This window comes from Gymnoscopelus microlampas (genome assembly GCF_963454915.1).
Source record: "Gymnoscopelus microlampas genome assembly, chromosome: 23".
Lineage (NCBI taxonomy): Eukaryota > Metazoa > Chordata > Actinopteri > Myctophiformes > Myctophidae > Gymnoscopelus > Gymnoscopelus microlampas.
Genome location: NC_139960.1, coordinates 3,392,982 through 3,415,534, shown reverse-complemented (window position 1 = coordinate 3,415,534; position 22,553 = coordinate 3,392,982). Strand labels below are relative to the sequence as shown.

Genomic DNA, 22,553 nt, shown 5'->3' with positions numbered 1-22,553 from the left:
GCGGGGAAACCCCATTGGATTTCAAGTCCAACACCTTAACCACTCGGTCATCACAGCCGTATTTGTCTCTTTTATGAGCAGTCATTTTCACAGAGACCTCCTCTCTTCTACTTTTTATTAGGTGTACAGATTGCATGTCAGCTTATTATTTTGAAGAAACTCTGTTTGAGTGCGGTGCTTTAACACCCATCCAGATGTTTTCACTCACTGTAACACAGACAACTCAGACTGAAGTCCTAAAGGTGTGTAGGACCCTCAGTACGCTGTGAGCAGGGTTCGAACCTGCGCGGGGAAACCCCATTGGATTTCGAGTCCAACGCCTTAACCACTCGGCCATCACAGCTGTGTATAAACATGAGATAACTAATCATTGTCAAAGCTGAAGAGACCTTGACTCGATTCAGACTTAGGTAGTAAAGCTCAGAACTTGCAACTCTATGTAAAGACGTGACGTGTCTCCGGTCTACCCTTGACTGCGTCAGGCAGTACCTACAAATTCCGGACGGTGAATGGTAGCATGTAGGCCCTTTATAGTCAGGACAGAGTTCAGATTTAAGACCCGACTCGACTCGAAAGCAAATAAAGACCAGTGTTACACAGACTGTATGAGATTTGAGGTCCTAAATGTGAAGACTGTATCACTACGCTGTGAGCAGGGTTCGAACCTGCGCGGGGAAACCCCATTGGATTTCGAGTCCAACGCCTTAACCACTCGGCCATCACAGCTGTGTTTAAATAAGAGATAACTAATCAGTCTCAAAGCTGGAGAGACCTAGACTCGATTCAGACTTAAGTAGTGAAGCTCAGAACTTGCAACTCGACGTAAAGACGTGACGTGTCTCCGGTCTACCCTTGACTGCGTCAGGCAGTACCTACAAATTCCGGACGGTAAATGGTAGCATGTAGGCCCTTTATAGTCAGGACAGAGTTCAGATTTAAGACCCGACTTGACTCGACTCGAAAGCAAATAAAGACCAGTGTTACACAGACTGTATGAGATTTGAGGTCCTAAATGTGAAGACTGTATCACTACGCTGTGAGCAGGGTTCGAACCTGCGCGGGGAAACCCCATTGGATTTCAAGTCCAACACCTTAACCACTCGGTCATCACAGCCGTATTTGTCTCTTTTATGACCAGTCATTCTCACAGAGAGCTTGAGTCTTAGACTTGTGACGTGACTCTGGTCCATCCTTGACTGCGTCAGCCAGTACCTACAAAGTCCGGACAGTGGATCCTAGCATGTAGCCCCTTTATAGTCAGGACAGAGTTCAGATTTAAGACCCGACTTGACTCGAAAGCAAATAAAGACCAGTGTTACACAGACTATATGAGATTTGATGTCCAAAATGTGAAGACTGTATCACTACGCTGTGAGCAGGGTTCGAACCTGTGCGGGGAAACCCCATTGGATTTCAAGTCCAACACCTTAACCACTCGGTCATCACAGCCGTATTTGTCTCTTTTATGAGCAGTCATTCTCACAGAGACCTCCTCTCTTCTACTTTTTATTAGGTGTACAGATTGCATGTCAGCTTATTATTTTGAAGAAACTCTGTTTGAGTGCGGTGCTTTAACACCCATCCAGATGTTTTCACTCACTGTAACACAGACAACTCAGACTGAAGTCCTAAAGGTGTGTAGGACCCTCAGTACGCTGTGAGCAGGGTTCGAACCTGCGCGGGGAAACCCCATTGGATTTCAAGTCCAACACCTTAACCACTCGGTCATCACAGCCGTATTTGTCTCTTTTATGAGCAGTCATTTTCACAGAGACCTCCTCTCTTCTACTTTTTATTAGGTGTACAGATTGCATGTCAGCTTATTATTTTGAAGAAACTCTGTTTGAGTGCGGTGCTTTAACACCCATCCAGATGTTTTCACTCACTGTAACACAGACAACTCAGACTGAAGTCCTAAAGGTGTGTAGGACCCTCAGTACGCTGTGAGCAGGGTTCGAACCTGCGCGGGGAAACCCCATTGGATTTCAAGTCCAACACCTTAACCACTCGGTCATCACAGCCGTATTTGTCTCTTTTATGAGCAGTAATTCTCACAGAGACCTCCTCACTTCTACTTTTTATTAGGTGTACAGATTGCATGTCAGCTTATTATTTTGAAGAAACTCTGTTTGAGTGCGGTGCTTTAACACCCATCCAGATGTTTTCACTCACTGTAACACAGACAACTCAGACTGAAGTCCTAAAGGTGTGTAGGACCCTCAGTACGCTGTGAGCAGGGTTCGAACCTGCGCGGGGAAACCCCATTGGATTTCGAGTCCAACGCCTTAACCACTCGGCCATCACAGCTGTGTATAAACATGAGATAACTAATCATTGTCAAAGCTGAAGAGACCTTGACTCGATTCAGACTTAGGTAGTAAAGCTCAGAACTTGCAACTCTATGTAAAGACGTGACGTGTCTCCGGTCTACCCTTGACTGCGTCAGGCAGTACCTACAAATTCCGGACGGTGAATGGTAGCATGTAGGCCCTTTATAGTCAGGACAGAGTTCAGATTTAAGACCCGACTTGACTCGACTCGAAAGCAAATAAAGACCAGTGTTACACAGACTGTATGAGATTTGAGGTCCTAAATGTGAAGACTGTATCACTACGCTGTGAGCAGGGTTCGAACCTGCGCGGGGAAACCCCTTTGGATTTCAAGTCCAACACCTTAACCACTCGGTCATCACAGCCGTATTTGTCTCTTTTATGACCAGTCATTCTCACAGAGAGCTTGAGTCTTAGACTTGTGACGTGACTCTGGTCCATCCTTGACTGCGTCAGCCAGTACCTACAAAGTCCGGACAGTGGATGGTAGCATGTAGCCCCTTTATAGTCAGGACAGAGTTCAGATTTAAGACCCGACTTGACTCGAAAGCAAATAAAGACCAGTGTTACACAGACTATATGAGATTTGATGTCCAAAATGTGAAGACTGTATCACTACGCTGTGAGCAGGGTTCGAACCTGCGCGGGGAAAGCCCATTGGATTTCAAGTCCAACACCTTAACCACTCGGTCATCACAGCCGTATTTGTCTCTTTTATGAGCAGTCATTCTCACAGAGACCTCCTCTCTTCAACTTTTTATTAGGTGTACAGATTGCATGTCAGCTTATTATTTTGAAGAAACTCTGTTTGAGTGCGGTGCTTTAACACCCATCCAGATGTTTTCACTCACTGTAACACAGACAACTCAGACTGAAGTCCTAAAGGTGTGTAGGACCCTCAGTACGCTGTGAGCAGGGTTCGAACCTGCGCGGGGAAACCCCATTGGATTTCGAGTCCAACGCCTTAACCACTCGGCCATCACAGCTGTGTTTAAATAAGAGATAACTAATCAGTGTCAAAGCTGGAGAGACCTAGACTCGATTCAGACTTAAGTAGTGAAGCTCAGAACTTGCAACTCGACGTAAAGACGTGACGTGTCTCCGGTCTACCCTTGACTGCGTCAGGCAGTACTTACAAATTCCGGACGGTAAATGGTAGCATGTAGGCCCTTTATAGTCAGGACAGAATTCAGATTTAAGACCCGACTTGACTCGACTCGAAAGCAAATAAAGACCAGTGTTACACAGACTGTATGAGATTTGAGGTCCTAAATGTGAAGACTGTATCACTACGCTGTGAGCAGGGTTCGAACCTGCGCGGGGAAACCCCATTGGATTTTAAGTCCAACACCTTAACCACTCGGTCATCACAGCCGCATTTGTCTCTTTTATGAGCAGTCATTCTCACAGAGACCTCCTCTCTTCTACTTTTTATTAGGTGTACAGATTGCATGTCAGCTTATTATTTTGAAGAAACTCTGTTTGAGTGCGGTGCTTTAACACCCATCCAGATGTTTTCACTCACTGTGACACAGACAACTCAGACTGAAGTCCTAAAGGTGTGTAGGACCCTCAGTACGCTGTGAGCAGGGTTCGAACCTGCGCGGGGAAACCCCATTGGATTTCGAGTCCAACGCCTTAACCACTCGGCCATCACAGCTGTGTTTAAATAAGAGATAACTAATCAGTGTCAAAGCTGGAGAGACCTAGACTCGATTCAGACTTAAGTAGTGAAGCTCAGAACTTGCAACTCGACGTAAAGACGTGACGTGTCTCCGGTCTACCCTTGACTGCGTCAGCCAGTACCTACAAAGTCCGGATGGTGAATGGTAGCATGTAGGCCCTTTAGAGTCAGGACAGAGTTCAGATTTAAGACCCGACTTGACTCGAAAGCAAATAAAGACCAGTGCTATACAGTATGAGATTTGATGTCCTAAATGTGAAGACTGTATCACTACGCTTTGAGCAGGGTTCGAACCTGCGCGGGGAAACCCCATTGGATTTCAAGTCCAACACCTTAACCACTCGGTCATCACAGCCGTATTTGTCTCTTTTTTGACCAGTCATTCTCACAGAGAGCTTGAGTCTTAGACTTTTGACGTGACTCTGGTCCATCCTTGACTGCGTCAGCCAGTACCTACAAAGTCCGGACAGTGAATGGTAGCATGTAGCCCCTTTATAGTCAGGACAGAGTTCAGATTTAAGACCCGACTTGACTCGAAAGCAAATAAAGACCAGTGTTACACAGACTATATGAGATTTGATGTCCAAAATATGAAGACTGTATCAATACGCTGTGAGCAGGGTTCGAACCTGCGCGGGGAAACCCCATTGGATTTCAAGTCCAACACCTTAACCACTCGGTCATCACAGCCGTATTTGTCTCTTTTATGAGCAGTCATTTTCACAGAGACCTCCTCTCTTCTACTTTTTATTAGGTGTACAGATTGCATGTCAGCTTATTATTTTGAAGAAACTCTCTTTGAGTGCGGTGCTTTAACACCCATCCAGATGTTTTCACTCACTGTAACACAGACAAGTCAGACTGACGTCCTAAAGGTGTGTAGGACCCTCAGTACGCTGTGAGCAGGGTTCGAACCTGCGCGGGGAAACCCCATTGGATTTCAAGTCCAACACCTTAACCACTCGGTCATCACAGCCGTATTTGTCTCTTTTATGAGCAGTCATTCTCACAGAGACCTCCTCTCTTCTACTTTTTATTAGGTGTACAGATTGCATGTCAGCTTATTATTTTGAAGAAACTCTGTTTGAGTGCGGTGCTTTAACACCCATCCAGATGTTTTCACTCACTGTAACACAGACAACTCAGACTGAAGTCCTAAAGGTGTGTAGGACCCTCAGTACGCAAGGTTCGAACCTGCGCGGGGAAACCCCATTGGATTTCGAGTCCAACGCCTTAACCACTCGGCCATCACAGCTGTGTTTAAATAAGAGATAACTAATCAGTGTAGAAGCTGGAGAGACCTAGACTCGATTCAGACTTAAGTAGTGAAGCTCATAACTTGCAACTCGACGTAAAGACGTGACGTGTCTCCGGTCTACCCTTGACTGCGTCAGGCAGTACCTACAAATTCCGGACGGTGAATGGTAGCATGTAGGCCCTTTATAGTCAGGACAGAGTTCAGATTTAAGACCCGACTTGACTCGACTCGAAAGCAAATAAAGACCAGTGTTACACAGACTGTATGAGATTTGAGGTCCTAAATGTGAAGACTGTATCACTACGCTGTGAGCAGGGTTCGAACCTGCGCGGGGAAACCCCATTGGATTTCAAGTCCAACACCTTAACCACTCGGTCATCACAGCCGTATTTGTCTCTTTTATGACCAGTCATTCTCACAGAGAGCTTGAGTCTTAGACTTGTGACGTGACTCTGGTCCATCCTTGACTGCGTCAGCCAGTACCTACAAAGTCCGGACAGTGGATGGTAGCATGTAGCCCCTTTATAGTCAGGACAGAGTTCAGATTTAAGACCCGACTTGACTCGAAAGCAAATAAAGACCAGTGTTACACAGACTATATGAGATTTGATGTCCAAAATGTGAAGACAGTATCACTACGCTGTGAGCAGGGTTCGAACCTGCGCGGGGAAACCCCATTGGATTTCAAGTCCAACACCTTAACCACTCGGTCATCACAGCCGTATTTGTCTCTTTTATGAGCAGTCATTCTCACAGAGACCTCCTCTCTTCTACTTTTTATTAGGTGTACAGATTGCATGTCAGCTTATTATTTTGAAGAAACTCTGTTTGAGTGCGGTGCTTTAACACCCATCCAGATATTTTCACTCACTGTAACACAGACAACTCAGACTGAAGTCCTAAAGGTGTGTAGGACCCTCAGTACGCTGTGAGCAGGGTTCGAACCTGCGCGGGGAAACCCCATTGGATTTCGAGTCCAACGCCTTAACCACTCGGCCATCACAGCTGTGTATAAACATGAGATAACTAATCATTGTCAAAGCTGAAGAGACCTTGACTCGATTCAGACTTAGGTAGTAAAGCTCAGAACTTGCAACTCTATGTAAAGACGTGACGTGTCTCCGGTCTACCCTTGACTGCGTCAGGCAGTACCTACAAATTCCGGACGGTAAATGGTAGCATGTAGGCCCTTTATAGTCAGGACAGAGTTCAGATTTAAGACCCGACTTGACTCGACTCGAAAGCAAATAAAGACCAGTGTTACACAGACTATATGAGATTTGAGGTCCTAAATGTGAAGACTGTATCACTACGCTGTGAGCAGGGTTCGAACCTGCGTGGGGAAACCCCATTGGATTTCAAGTCCAACACCTTAACCACTCGGTCATCACAGCCGTATTTGTCTCTTTTATGACCAGTCATTCTCACAGAGAGCTTGAGTCTTAGACTTGTGACGTGACTCTGGTCCATCCTTGACTGCGTCAGCCAGTACATACAAAGTCCGGACAGTGGATGGTAGCATGTAACCCCTTTATAGTCAGGACAGAGTTCAGATTTAAGACCCGACTTGACTCGAAAGCAAATAAAGACCAGTGTTACACAGACTATATGAGATTTGATGTCCAAAATGTGAAGACTGTATCACTACGCTGTGAGCAGGGTTCGAACCTGCGCGGGGAAACCCCATTGGATTTCAAGTCCAACACCTTAACCACTCGGTCATCACAGCCGTATTTGTCTCTTTTATGAGCAGTCATTCTCACAGAGACCTCCTCACTTCTACTTTTTATTAGGTGTACAGATTGCCTGTCTGCTTATTATTTTGAAGAAACTCTGTTTGAGTGCGGTGCTTTAACACCCATCCAGATGTTTTCACTCACTGTAACACAGACAACTCAGACTGAAGTCCTAAAGGTGTGTAGGACCCTCAGTACGCTGTGAGCAGGGTTCGAACCTGCGCAGGGAAACCCCATTGGATTTCGAGTCCAACGCCTTAACCACTCGGCCATCACAGCTGTGTATAAACATGAGATAACTAATCAGTGTCAAAGCTGAAGAGACCTTGACTCGATTCAGACTTAGGTAGTAAAGCTCAGAACTTGCAACTCTATGTAAAGACGTGACGTGTCTCCGGTCTACCCTTGACTGCGTCAGGCAGTACCTACAAAGTCCGGACGGTGAATGGTTGCATGTATGCCCTTTATAGTCAGGACAGAGTTCAGATTTAAGACCCGACTTGACTCGACTCGAAAGCAAATAAAGACCAGTGTTACACAGACTATATGAGATTTGAGGTCCTAAATGTGAAGACTGTATCACTACGCTGTGAGCAGGGTTCGAACCTGCGCGGGGAAACCCCATTGGATTTCAAGTCCAACACCTTAACCACTCGGTCATCACAGCCGTATTTGTCTCTTTTATGACCAGTCATTCTCACAGAGAGCTTGAGTCTTAGACTTGTGACGTGACTCTGGTCCATCCTTGACTGCGTCAGCCAGTACCTACAAAGTCCGGACAGTGGATGGTAGCATGTAACCCCTTTATAGTCAGGACAGAGTTCAGATTTAAGACCCGACTTGACTCGAAATCAAATAAAGACCAGTGTTACACAGACTATATGAGATTTGATGTCCAAAATGTGAAGACTGTATCACTACGCTGTGAGCAGGGTTCGAACCTGCGCGGGGAAAGCCCATTGGATTTCAAGTCCAACACCTTAACCACTCGGTCATCACAGCCGTATTTGTCTCTTTTATGACCAGTCATTCTCACAGAGACCTCCTCACTTCTACTTTTTATTAGGTGTACAGATTGCCTGTCTGCTTATTATTTTGAAGAAACTCTGTTTGAGTGCGGTGCTTTAACACCCATCTAGATGTTTTCACTCACTGTAACACAGACAACTCAGACTGAAGTCCTAAAGGTGTGTAGGACCCTCAGTACGCTGTGAGCAGGGTTCGAACCTACGCAGGGAAACCCCATTGGATTTCGAGTCCAACGCCTTAACCACTCGGCCATCACAGCTGTGTATAAACATGAGATAACTAATCAGTGTCAAAGCTGAAGAGACCTTGACTCGATTCAGACTTAGATAGTAAAGCTCAGAACTTGCAACTCTATAGCCAAATTCCAATACCGAAAATCTCGGCCACTCGCTCACTCCCACTCGGTCACTCCGACTTCGAACCGGAAGTAGTCGCGGTCCAATTGTTCATGTGCTTCTTGGAGGGGGCGAGTGGAGTCGAGTGGAGTCGGCGAGGAGGCTCTCCACTTCCGCATTGAGCGAGTGTACATCAAGTGTATGCTCGGCCACTCTCAACAGCTCCTCCGCGGCAGACTTCCGCATCACGTGTACACTTTTTTTTGTTTTTTTCCCCTTCTCCCGTGACGTTTACATGGTCCTCCTCCTCCACATGTGCCGAAAACACCGGCCGCACCCCCCCCCCCTCGCCGCCGCCGCTCACTCGTTGCGCATCTCACACACACACACACACACACACACACACACACACACACACACACACACACACACACACACACACACACACACACACACACACACACACACACACACACACACACACACACAGTGTAAAGTAACTGAAAAGACCGCAACAAGCCACTGGCTTTATTGCGTTGTTGAATGATATAAAGCATAATACAATTATACATTGTAATATATTGTGCACACTTTCTGTCTCAAAAGCTGTTTCTATTCGTGCATGCCTCAATGCAGTACACGGACTACTATAAATGACTGAGACAAAGATTATGTTAACATTTTTAACTTCTGGGACGAAGAAAAAGAAAAGAAAACGGGAGGTGCGCGAACAGCGCGATGGAGAAGAAGGACCCGCCGATATTTAATATTGTTTGTTAGTGAAACAATCATGACTGATACACATGAAAGAAGACCCTTCACAGCTAAATAGAGAATTTTACATTTTAAGAATCGGTTCAGAATTGAATGAGTATGGCTATAGTTAAATATGAAGCTGTTCCTGCTATAAATATGCATCCACCGTTCTGCGCGCCCCTCGGCTGCGACGTTTCCTTTTTGACACACATCTACACTTCATGGAGTACATTTTTGTACTGGGGTTCTGGGGACTGTACGAGCAAAAAGAGGGACAGGTCAGGATTAAATTCATAAATGTAAGTTTGCTCATCCTGGCACTTCATTCACTATTTCAGGAATAAATGGCCTTGCACAACAATGTTAACTATAAAGATAACGATGTGGCCATCCACATTGAGGAATTGTCTATTCTTATATTCTGTATAATTCTATACCTGCATATTATTCTATGCATGTATATTTTCATCCACGGCTCTGGTCTAGCTGTGTGAGATGTCATAAGTGATCGCGGAATTTGCCGTCGCTTTAAAATGACGCTGCTGAGTGCAGTCCGATCCTTTGAGGGAAACCGCTCGACCACTCGTCCTCTCAAATAATCCTCGGCTCCTCGCAGGGGCGGGGCTTAGGCGCGAGTGGAGGAAGCGAGGAGAGTGAGCGAGTGACCGAGTTTTGGGGAATGGAATTCAGCTTATGTAAAGACGTGACGTGTCTCCGGTCTACCCTTGACTGCGTCAGGCAGTACCTACAAAGTCCGGACGGTGAATGGTTGCATGTAGGCCCTTTATAGTCAGGACAGAGTTCAGATTTAAGACCCGACTTGACTCGACTCGAAAGCAAATAAAGACCAGTGTTACACAGACTATATGAGATTTGAGGTCCTAAATGTGAAGACTGTATCACTACGCTGTGAGCAGGGTTCGAACCTGCGCGGGGAAACCCCATTGGATTTCAAGTCCAACACCTTAACCACTCGGTCATCACAGCCGTATTTGTCTCTTTTTTGACCAGTGATTCTCACAGAGAGCTTGAGTCTTAGACTTGTGACGTGACTCTGGTCCATCCTTGACTGCGTCAGCCAGTACCTACAAAGTCCGGACAGTGGATGGTAGCATGTAGGCCCTTTATAGTCAGGACAGAGTTCAGATTTAAGACCCGACTTGACTCGAAAGCAAATAAAGACCAGTGTTACACAGACTATATGAGATTTGATGTCCAAAATGTGAAGACTGTATCACTACGCTGTGAGCAGGGTTCGAACCTGCGCGGGGAAACCCCATTGGATTTCAAGTCCAACACCTTAGTCACTCGGTCATCACAGCCGTATTTGTCTCTTTTATGAGCAGTCATTCTCACAGAGACCTCCTCTCTTCTACTTTTTATTAGGTGTACAGATTGCATGTCAGCTTATTATTTTGAAGAAACTCTGTTTGAGTGCGGTGCTTTAACACCCATCCAGATGTTTTCACTCACTGTAACACAGACAACTCAGACTGAAGTCCTAAAGGGGTGTAGGACCCTCAGTACGCTGTGAGCAGGGTTCGAACCTGCGCGGGGAAACCCCATTGGATTTCGAGTCCAACGCCTTAACCACTCGGCCATCACAGCTGTGTATAAACATGAGATAACTAATCATTGTCAAAGCTGAAGAGACCTTGACTCGATTCAGACTTAGGTAGTAAAGCTCAGAACTTGCAACTCTATGTAAAGACGTGACGTGTCTCCGGTCTACCCTTGACTGCGTCAGGCAGTACCTACAAATTCCGGACGGTGAATGGTAGCATGTAGGCCCTTTATAGTCAGGACAGAGTTCAGATTTAAGACCCGACTTGACTCGACTCGAAAGCAAATAAAGACCAGTGTTACACAGACTATATGAGATTTGAGGTCCTAAATGTGAAGACTGTATCACTACGCTGTGAGCAGGGTTCGAACCTGCGCGGGGTAACCCCATTGGATTTCAAGTCCAACACCTTAACCACTCGGTCATCACAGCCGTATTTGTCTCTTTTATGACCAGTGATTCTCACAGAGAGCTTGAGTCTTAGACTTGTGACGTGACTCTGGTCCATCCTTGACTGCGTCAGCCAGTACCTACAAAGTCCGGACAGTGGATGGTAGCATGTAGGCCCTTTATAGTCAGGACAGAGTTCAGATTTAAGACCCGACTTGACTCGAAAGCAAATAAAGACCAGTGTTACACAGACTATATGAGATTTGATGTCCAAAATGTGAAGACTGTATCACTACGCTGTGAGCAGGGTTCGAACCTGCGCGGGGAAAGCCCATTGGATTTCAAGTCCAACACCTTAACCACTCGGTCATCACAGCCGTATTTGTCTCTTTTATGAGCAGTCATTCTCACAGAGACCTCCTCACTTCTACTTTTTATTAGGTGTACAGATTGCCTGTCTGCTTATTATTTTGAAGAAACTCTGTTTGAGTGCGGTGCTTTAACACCCATCCAGATGTTTTCACTCACTGTAACACAGACAACTCAGACTGAAGTCCTAAAGGTGTGTAGGACCCTCAGTACGCAAGGTTCGAACCTGCGCGGGGAAACCCCATTGGATTTCGAGTCCAACGCCTTAACCACTCGGCCATCACAGCTGTGTTTAAATAAGAGATAACTAATCAGTGTAGAAGCTGGAGAGACCTAGACTCGATTCAGACTTAAGTAGTGAAGCTCATAACTTGCAACTCGACGTAAAGACGTGACGTGTCTCCGGTCTACCCTTGACTGCGTCAGGCAGTACCTACAAATTCCGGACGGTGAATGGTAGCATGTAGGCCCTTTATAGTCAGGACAGAGTTCAGATTTAAGACCCGACTTGACTCGACTCGAAAGCAAATAAAGACCAGTGTTACACAGACTGTATGAGATTTGAGGTCCTAAATGTGAAGACTGTATCACTACGCTGTGAGCAGGGTTCGAACCTGCGCGGGGAAACCCCATTGGATTTCAAGTCCAACACCTTAACCACTCGGTCATCACAGCCGTATTTGTCTCTTTTATGACCAGTCATTCTCACAGAGAGCTTGAGTCTTAGACTTGTGACGTGACTCTGGTCCATCCTTGACTGCGTCAGCCAGTACCTACAAAGTCCGGACAGTGGATGGTAGCATGTAGCCCCTTTATAGTCAGGACAGAGTTCAGATTTAAGACCCGACTTGACTCGAAAGCAAATAAAGACCAGTGTTACACAGACTATATGAGATTTGATGTCCAAAATGTGAAGACAGTATCACTACGCTGTGAGCAGGGTTCGAACCTGCGCGGGGAAACCCCATTGGATTTCAAGTCCAACACCTTAACCACTCGGTCATCACAGCCGTATTTGTCTCTTTTATGAGCAGTCATTCTCACAGAGACCTCCTCTCTTCTACTTTTTATTAGGTGTACAGATTGCATGTCAGCTTATTATTTTGAAGAAACTCTGTTTGAGTGCGGTGCTTTAACACCCATCCAGATATTTTCACTCACTGTAACACAGACAACTCAGACTGAAGTCCTAAAGGTGTGTAGGACCCTCAGTACGCTGTGAGCAGGGTTCGAACCTGCGCGGGGAAACCCCATTGGATTTCGAGTCCAACGCCTTAACCACTCGGCCATCACAGCTGTGTATAAACATGAGATAACTAATCATTGTCAAAGCTGAAGAGACCTTGACTCGATTCAGACTTAGGTAGTAAAGCTCAGAACTTGCAACTCTATGTAAAGACGTGACGTGTCTCCGGTCTACCCTTGACTGCGTCAGGCAGTACCTACAAATTCCGGACGGTAAATGGTAGCATGTAGGCCCTTTATAGTCAGGACAGAGTTCAGATTTAAGACCCGACTTGACTCGACTCGAAAGCAAATAAAGACCAGTGTTACACAGACTATATGAGATTTGAGGTCCTAAATGTGAAGACTGTATCACTACGCTGTGAGCAGGGTTCGAACCTGCGTGGGGAAACCCCATTGGATTTCAAGTCCAACACCTTAACCACTCGGTCATCACAGCCGTATTTGTCTCTTTTATGACCAGTCATTCTCACAGAGAGCTTGAGTCTTAGACTTGTGACGTGACTCTGGTCCATCCTTGACTGCGTCAGCCAGTACATACAAAGTCCGGACAGTGGATGGTAGCATGTAACCCCTTTATAGTCAGGACAGAGTTCAGATTTAAGACCCGACTTGACTCGAAAGCAAATAAAGACCAGTGTTACACAGACTATATGAGATTTGATGTCCAAAATGTGAAGACTGTATCACTACGCTGTGAGCAGGGTTCGAACCTGCGCGGGGAAACCCCATTGGATTTCAAGTCCAACACCTTAACCACTCGGTCATCACAGCCGTATTTGTCTCTTTTATGAGCAGTCATTCTCACAGAGACCTCCTCACTTCTACTTTTTATTAGGTGTACAGATTGCCTGTGTGCTTATTATTTTGAAGAAACTCTGTTTGAGTGCGGTGCTTTAACACCCATCCAGATGTTTTCACTCACTGTAACACAGACAACTCAGACTGAAGTCCTAAAGGTGTGTAGGACCCTCAGTACGCTGTGAGCAGGGTTCCAACCTGCGCGGGGAAACCCCATTGGATTTCGAGTCCAACGCCTTAACCACTCGGCCATCACAGCTGTGTTTAAATAAGAGATAACTAATCAGTGTCAAAGCTGGAGAGACCTAGACTCGATTCAGACTTAGGTAGTAAAGCTCAGAACTTGCAACTCTATGTAAAGACGTGACGTGTCTCCGGTCTACCCTTGACTGCGTCAGGCAGTACCTACAAATTCCGGACGGTAAATGGTAGCATGTAGGCCCTTTATAGTCAGGACAGAGTTCAGATTTAAGACCCGACTTGACTCGACTCGAAAGCAAATAAAGACCAGTGTTACACAGACTATATGAGATTTGAGGTCCTAAATGTGAAGACTGTATCACTACGCTGTGAGCAGGGTTCGAACCTGCGTGGGGAAACACCATTGGATTTCAAGTCCAACACCTTAACCACTCGGTCATCACAGCCGTATTTGTCTCTTTTATGACCAGTCATTGTCACAGAGAGCTTGAGTCTTAGACTTGTGACGTGACTCTGGTCCATCCTTGACTGCGTCAGCCAGTACATACAAAGTCCGGACAGTGGATGGTAGCATGTAACCCCTTTATAGTCAGGACAGAGTTCAGATTTAAGACCCGACTTGACTCGAAAGCAAATAAAGACCAGTGTTACACAGACTATATGAGATTTGATGTCCAAAATGTGAAGACTGTATCACTACGCTGTGAGCAGGGTTCGAACCTGCGCGGGGAAACCCCATTGGATTTCAAGTCCAACACCTTAACCACTCGGTCATCACAGCCGTATTTGTCTCTTTTATGAGCAGTCATTCTCACAGAGACCTCCTCACTTCTACTTTTTATTAGGTGTACAGATTGCCTGTGTGCTTATTATTTTGAAGAAACTCTGTTTGAGTGCGGTGCTTTAACACCCATCCAGATGTTTTCACTCACTGTAACACAGACAACTCAGACTGAAGTCCTAAAGGTGTGTAGGACCCTCAGTACGCTGTGAGCAGGGTTCCAACCTGCGCGGGGAAACCCCATTGGATTTCGAGTCCAACGCCTTAACCACTCGGCCATCACAGCTGTGTTTAAATAAGAGATAACTAATCAGTGTCAAAGCTGGAGAGACCTAGACTCGATTCAGACTTAGGTAGTAAAGCTCAGAACTTGCAACTCTATGTAAAGACGTGACGTGTCTCCGGTCTACCCTTGACTGCGTCAGGCAGTACCTACAAATTCCGGACGGTAAATGGTAGCATGTAGGCCCTTTATAGTCAGGACAGAGTTCAGATTTAAGACCCGACTTGACTCGACTCGAAAGCAAATAAAGACCAGTGTTACACAGACTATATGAGATTTGAGGTCCTAAATGTGAAGACTGTATCACTACGCTGTGAGCAGGGTTCGAACCTGCGTGGGGAAACACCATTGGATTTCAAGTCCAACACCTTAACCACTCGGTCATCCAACCGTATTTGTCTCTTTTATGACCAGTCATTCTCACAGAGAGCTTGAGTCTTAGACTTGTGACGTGACTCTGGTCCATCCTTGACTGCGTCAGCCAGTACATACAAAGTCCGGACAGTGGATGGTAGCATGTAACCCCTTTATAGTCAGGACAGAGTTCAGATTTAAGACCCGACTTGACTCGAAAGCAAATAAAGACCAGTGTTACACAGACTATATGAGATTTGATGTCCAAAATGTGAAGACTGTATCACTACGCTGTGAGCAGGGTTCGAACCTGCGCGGGGAAACCCCATTGGATTTCAAGTCCAACACCTTAACCATTCGGTCATCACAGCCGTATTTGTCTCTTTTATGAGCAGTCATTCTCACAGAGACCTCCTCACTTCTACTTTTTATTAGGTGTACAGATTGCCTGTGTGCTTATTATTTTGAAGAAACTCTGTTTGAGTGCGGTGCTTTAACACCCATCCAGATGTTTTCACTCACTGTAACACAGACAACTCAGACTGAAGTCCTAAAGGTGTGTAGGACCCTCAGTACGCTGTGAGCAGGGTTCCAACCTGCGCGGGGAAACCCCATTGGATTTCGAGTCCAACGCCTTAACCACTCGGCCATCACAGCTGTGTTTAAATAAGAGATAACTAATCAGTGTCAAAGCTGGAGAGACCTAGACTCGATTCAGACTTAGGTAGTAAAGCTCAGAACTTGCAACTCTATGTAAAGACGTGACGTGTCTCCGGTCTACCCTTGACTGCGTCAGGCAGTACCTACAAATTCGGGACGGTAAATGGTAGCATGTAGGCCCTTTATAGTCAGGACAGAGTTCAGATTTAAGACCCGACTTGACTCGACTCGAAAGCAAATAAAGACCAGTGTTACACAGACTATATGAGATTTGAGGTCCTAAATGTGAAGTCTGTATCACTACGCTGTGAGCAGGGTTCGAACCTGCGTGGGGAAACACCATTGGATTTCAAGTCCAACACCTTAACCACTCGGTCATCACAGCCGTATTTGTCTCTTTTATGAGCAGTCATTCTCACAGAGACCTCCTCTCTTCTACTTTTTATTAGGTGTACAGATTGCATGTCAGCTTATTATTTTGAAGAAACTCTGTTTGAGTGCGGTGCTCTAACACCCATCCAGATGTTTTCACTCACTGTAACACAGACAACTCAGACTGAAGTCCTGAAGGTGTGTAGGACCCTCAGTACGCTGTGAGCAGGGTTCCAACCTGCGCGGGGAAACCCCATTGGATTTCGAGTCCAACGCCTTAACCACTCGGCCATCACAGCTGTGTTTAAATAAGAGATAACTAATCAGTGTCAAAGCTGGAGAGACCTAGACTCGATTCAGACTTAGGTAGTAAAGCTCAGAACTTGCAACTCTATGTAAAGACGTGACGTGTCTCCGGTCTACCCTTGACTGCGTCAGGCAGTACCTACAAATTCCGGACGGTAAATGGTAGCATGTAGGCCCTTTATAGTCAGGACAGAGTTCAGATTTAAGACCCGACTTGACTCGACTCGAAAGCAAATAAAGACCAGTGTTACACAGACTATATGAGATTTGAGGTCCTAAATGTGAAGACTGTATCACTACGCTGTGAGCAGGGTTCGAACCTGCGTGGGGAAACACCATTGGATTTCAAGTCCAACACCTTAACCACTCGGTCATCACAGCCGTATTTGTCTCTTTTATGACCAGTCATTGTCACAGAGAGCTTGAGTCTTAGACTTGTGACGTGACTCTGGTCCATCCTTGACTGCGTCAGCCAGTACATACAAAGTCCGGACAGTGGATGGTAGCATGTAACCCCTTTATAGTCAGGACAGAGTTCAGATTTAAGACCCGACTTGACTCGAAAGCAAATAAAGACCAGTGTTACACAGACTATATGAGATTTGATGTCCAAAATGTGAAGACTGTATCACTACGCTGTGAGCAGGGTTCGAACCTGCGCGGGGAAACCCCATTGGATTTCAAGTCCAACACCTTAACCACTCGGTCATCACAGCCGTATTTGTCTCTTTTATGAGCAGTCATTCTCACAGAGACCTCCTCACTTCTACTTTTTATTAGGTGTACAGATTGCCTGTGTGCTTATTATTTTGAAGAAACTCTGTTTGAGTGCGGTGCTTTAACACCCATCCAGATGTTTTCACTCACTGTAACACAGACAACTCAGACTGAAGTCCTAAAGGTGTGTAGGACCCTCAGTACGCTGTGAGCAGGGTTCCAACCTGCGCGGGGAAACCCCATTGGATTTCGAGTCCAACGCCTTAACCACTCGGCCATCACAGCTGTGTTTAAATAAGAGATAACTAATCAGTGTCAAAGCTGGAGAGACCTAGACTCGATTCAGACTTAGGTAGTAAAGCTCAGAACTTGCAACTCTATGTAAAGACGTGACGTGTCTCCGGTCTACCCTTGACTGCGTCAGGCAGTACCTACAAATTCCGGACGGTAAATGGTAGCATGTAGGCCCTTTATAGTCAGGACAGAGTTCAGATTTAAGACCCGACTTGACTCGACTCGAAAGCAAATAAAGACCAGTGTTACACAGACTATATGAGATTTGAGGTCCTAAATGTGAAGACTGTATCACTACGCTGTGAGCAGGGTTCGAACCTGCGTGGGGAAACACCATTGGATTTCAAGTCCAACACCTTAACCACTCGGTCATCCAACCGTATTTGTCTCTTTTATGACCAGTCATTCTCACAGAGAGCTTGAGTCTTAGACTTGTGACGTGACTCTGGTCCATCCTTGACTGCGTCAGCCAGTACATACAAAGTCCGGACAGTGGATGGTAGCATGTAACCCCTTTATAGTCAGGACAGAGTTCAGATTTAAGACCCGACTTGACTCGAAAGCAAATAAAGACCAGTGTTACACAGACTATATGAGATTTGATGTCCAAAATGTGAAGACTGTATCACTACGCTGTGAGCAGGGTTCGAACCTGCGCGGGGAAACCCCATTGGATTTCAAGTCCAACACCTTAACCATTCGGTCATCACAGCCGTATTTGTCTCTTTTATGAGCAGTCATTCTCACAGAGACCTCCTCACTTCTACTTTTTATTAGGTGTACAGATTGCCTGTGTGCTTATTATTTTGAAGAAACTCTGTTTGAGTGCGGTGCTTTAACACCCATCCAGATGTTTTCACTCACTGTAACACAGACAACTCAGACTGAAGTCCTAAAGGTGTGTAGGACCCTCAGTACGCTGTGAGCAGGGTTCCAACCTGCGCGGGGAAACCCCATTGGATTTCGAGTCCAACGCCTTAACCACTCGGCCATCACAGCTGTGTTTAAATAAGAGATAACTAATCAGTGTCAAAGCTGGAGAGACCTAGACTCGATTCAGACTTAGGTAGTAAAGCTCAGAACTTGCAACTCTATGTAAAGACGTGACGTGTCTCCGGTCTACCCTTGACTGCGTCAGGCAGTACCTACAAATTCGGGACGGTAAATGGTAGCATGTAGGCCCTTTATAGTCAGGACAGAGTTCAGATTTAAGACCCGACTTGACTCGACTCGAAAGCAAATAAAGACCAGTGTTACACAGACTATATGAGATTTGAGGTCCTAAATGTGAAGACTGTATCACTACGCTGTGAGCAGGGTTCGAACCTGCGTGGGGAAACACCATTGGATTTCAAGTCCAACACCTTAACCACTCGGTCATCACAGCCGTATTTGTCTCTTTTATGAGCAGTCATTCTCACAGAGACCTCCTCTCTTCTACTTTTTATTAGGTGTACAGATTGCATGTCAGCTTATTATTTTGAAGAAACTCTGTTTGAGTGCGGTGCTCTAACACCCATCCAGATGTTTTCACTCACTGTAACACAGACAACTCAGACTGAAGTCCTGAAGGTGTGTAGGACCCTCAGTACGCTGTGAGCAGGGTTCCAACCTGCGCGGGGAAACCCCATTGGATTTCGAGTCCAACGCCTTAACCACTCGGCCATCACAGCTGTGTTTAAATAAGAGATAACTAATCAGTGTCAAAGCTGGAGAGACCTTGACTCGATTCAGACTTAGGTAGTAAAGCTCAGAACTTGCAACTCTATGTAAAGACGTGACGTGTCTCCGGTCTACCCTTGACTGCGTCAGGCAGTACCTACAAATTCCGGACGGTAAATGGTAGCATGTAGGCCCTTTATAGTCAGGACAGAGTTCAGATTTAAGACCCGACTTGACTCGACTCGAAAGCAAATAAAGACCAGTGTTACACAGACTGTATGAGATTTGAGGTCCTAAATGTGAAGACTGTATCACTACGCTGTGAGCAGGGTTCGAACCTGCGCGGGGAAAGCCCATTAGATTTCAAGTCCAACACCTTAACCACTCGGTCATCACAGCCGTATTTGTCTCTTTTATGAGCAGTCATTCTCACAGAGAGCTTGAGTCTTAGACTTGTGACGTGACTCTGGTCCATCCTTGACTGCGTCAGCCAGTTCCTACAAAGTCCGGACAGTGGATGATAGCATGTAGCCCCTTTATAGTCAGGACAGAGTTCAGATTTAAGACCCGACTTGACTTGAAAGCAAATAAAGACCAGTGCTATACAGTATGAGATTTGAGGTCCTAAATGTGAAGACTGTATCACTACGCTGTGAGCAGGGTTCGAACCCGCGCAGGGAAACCCCATTGGATTTCAAGTCCAACACCTTAACCACTCGGTCATCACAGGCGTTCTTGTCTCTTGTATGAGCAGTCATTCTCACAGAGACCTCCTCACTTATACTTTTTATTAGGTGTACAGATTGGATGTCTGCTTATTATTTTAAACAAACATGGGTGCTGTAACACCCATGTTCCACACTCACTGGAACATAGACAGTTCAGACTGAAGTCCTAAAGGTGTGTAGGACCCTCAGTACTCTGTTACTAAAATGTGATCACTGTATCACTACGCTGTGAGCAGGGTTCCAACCTGCGCGGGGAAACCCCATTGGATTTCAAGTTCAACACCTTAACCACTCGGTCATCACAGCTGTATTTGTCACATGTGTGAAAAATGCAGCAATCAGTACTTGAGATCTGGCTTGGACTGAACATCTCTGCTCATTCTCTGCATTATTTACACTATTACATCACTTCTACTTTCACTAGGTGTACATATTGGATATCTGATTATTATTTTGTATGAACTCTGTTTGAGTGTCTAATGCTAATCAGTGTGATTGTGATGTGATTAGCAGTGCTGTAACAACCATCCAGATGTTTTCACTCACTGGAACATATCCAGTTCAGACTTTGTGTGTTTCATAAAGGGGTACAGGACCACCTTAGACTCTGTCAGCCACTATCTATGGTTTCTATCACACCAGTGATGGCTGACTGGTTAAGGCTTCAAACTTTAATTTCCTATGTTGAAATTGTGCTGTGTTGCCACGCTAGTTTTAGTCACTAGTCAGCAAAAGTAGCATATTGACAAACTCGAAACGCGCCACTTCGCTCTGCGTTTCAAGCTTGTAGATCTGCAACCTTTTATGCTTTTTTGTAACGGTAATATGATCAAGTAGGGCATGAATTTAAGGGGGAGGAAAAACTAAAATATGGAGATAAGGTCATTCTGCCCGAAAACATCGATATGTGATTGTAATTCGCCTGTCTCTTTCTGACACCATGTAGGTAATAAAAGTGATTTGGAGTCGGACCGTCAGGTTCGCTTCCAGGAGGCCTGCTGTCTGGCCAAGGAGAGAGGAGTCCTGGCTGCCCTGGAGACTTCTGCTAAGGTGCAGGAACACACACACGCACACACACGCACGCACGCACGCACGCACGCACGCACGCACGCACGCACGCACGCACGCACGCACGCACACACACACACACACACACACACACACACACACGCATCAAGTGTGTCTAATTCTCCTTCCTCCCCTTCACCTCTCATTCTACATCTCCCTTATCCCTTCATTTCTCTCTCTCCTGGCTTCCTGTCTTTGTAAAGCTCTCTCTCTCTCTCGCTCTCTCTTTCTCTCTCTCTCTCTCTCTCTCTCTCTCTCTCTCTCTCTCTCTCTCTCTCTCTCTCTCTCTCTCTCTCTCTCTGTGTCTGTATCTGTTGTGGAATGGATTTTCTTACTTTTTAGAAATGTTTTAATCTTGTGAAATAATAATAAAAAAATGTATAGGAAAAATATATATACATATTTACAAGACCCGTGCTTTTTTGTGATGGTGTATCGCTACCCTTGCTGTATCTTACAGCCTTTTCAGGCCGTGACCCCCAAAATAATCATATTTGAACTGGGGACCCCCAAAACAATCATATTAGAACTGGGGACCTCCCAAAATAATCATACTGGGGACCTCCCACCCTGACAAGCATTTGTAGGAGTTGAGGCATTACATTTTGTTAGACTCGGTTCCACAGATAGATATTGTGAAAATAGAAGAGCTACAAGCTACACGAGGCGTTGTGAGGTTGTAGTAGCTCTGCTATTTTTTGCCTCTTTCTTATATTATTTGACAATTTGTTTGACAGTTTTTATAGTGTAGTTTGTTGATTACGTTTGATGCATGCAGTAATGGACTTTTTTTCTGTCACTGTCATCTTGGGACCACCCCAAAATCATGTGGGGAACCACTGTCTTACAGTACTTCTTTTTACTCTATTCAATATCAATAACTTCCGGTGTTCCTCTCCAGGAGAGCCAGAACGTGGAGGACGCCTTCATGCTGATGGCCAGGGAGCTGATGTCCCGCAACGGCCTCAGTGTCCAGCAGGAGGCGCCAGGGAGCAGCGGCGACTCACCGCGCGTCCTCCTCCGAGCCGACTCCCGACCCGTCAACGGAGCGGCCGCCTACACCCCCGCCCCGGAGAAGAAGACCTGCTGCTGACAGGACGAGAGAGAGAGAGAGAGAGAGAGAGAGAGAGAGAGAGAGAGAGAGAGAGAGAGAGAGAGAGAGAGAGAGAGAGAGAGAGACAGAGAGAGATGGAAAGACACTGAGAGACACACAAGAGAGAGAGAGGGACAGACAGACAGACAGACACACAGAGACAGAGAGAGGGATGGAGAGGTTCTCCATCTCTCTCTCTCTCCATCTCTCTCAGATGGAGGGAGATAAAACAAACTCAACAAAAAAGTGAAAAGAGCCTATCTACAAGCTCACAACATGTTGCGACTCGTTGTGAGCTTGTAGATCTATTATTTTCACTCATTTAGAAAGGTTTTGGGTTCCACCTCTCCTGAAAAGGGCCCAAATAAGGTTCTGAGGAACCTTAACCTGAAACAGAACCGCATAGCGTAACAGGAACAAATACAGAACCTGTGAAGTACGTTTGGCGAGACGGCACGGCTTGCTTAGTCATTGTCGCCAAAAAGAGGCAATGGATGCATCTGGAACCAGAACCTTAAATGTGGCAGAAGAATAGAA

At 45.8% G+C, this 22,553-nt stretch overlaps 1 protein-coding gene across 1 annotated transcript in view; it reads left to right on the top strand.

Annotated features, from left to right (window-relative positions):
* LOC311039781 (ras-related protein Rab-19) overlaps positions 1 to 22,120 on the top strand; it is a 50,468-nt gene extending 28,348 nt beyond the window's left edge. Inside the window, exons 4-5 of the mRNA XM_084049762.1 lie at positions 20,802 to 20,905; positions 21,825 to 22,120. Coding sequence (XP_083905888.1) covers positions 20,802 to 20,905; positions 21,825 to 22,016 — 296 coding nt within the window. The 3' untranslated portion in view covers positions 22,017 to 22,120. The remainder of the gene's footprint in view (positions 1 to 20,801; positions 20,906 to 21,824) is intronic.
* The last annotated feature ends 433 nt before the right edge of the window (positions 22,121 to 22,553 follow it).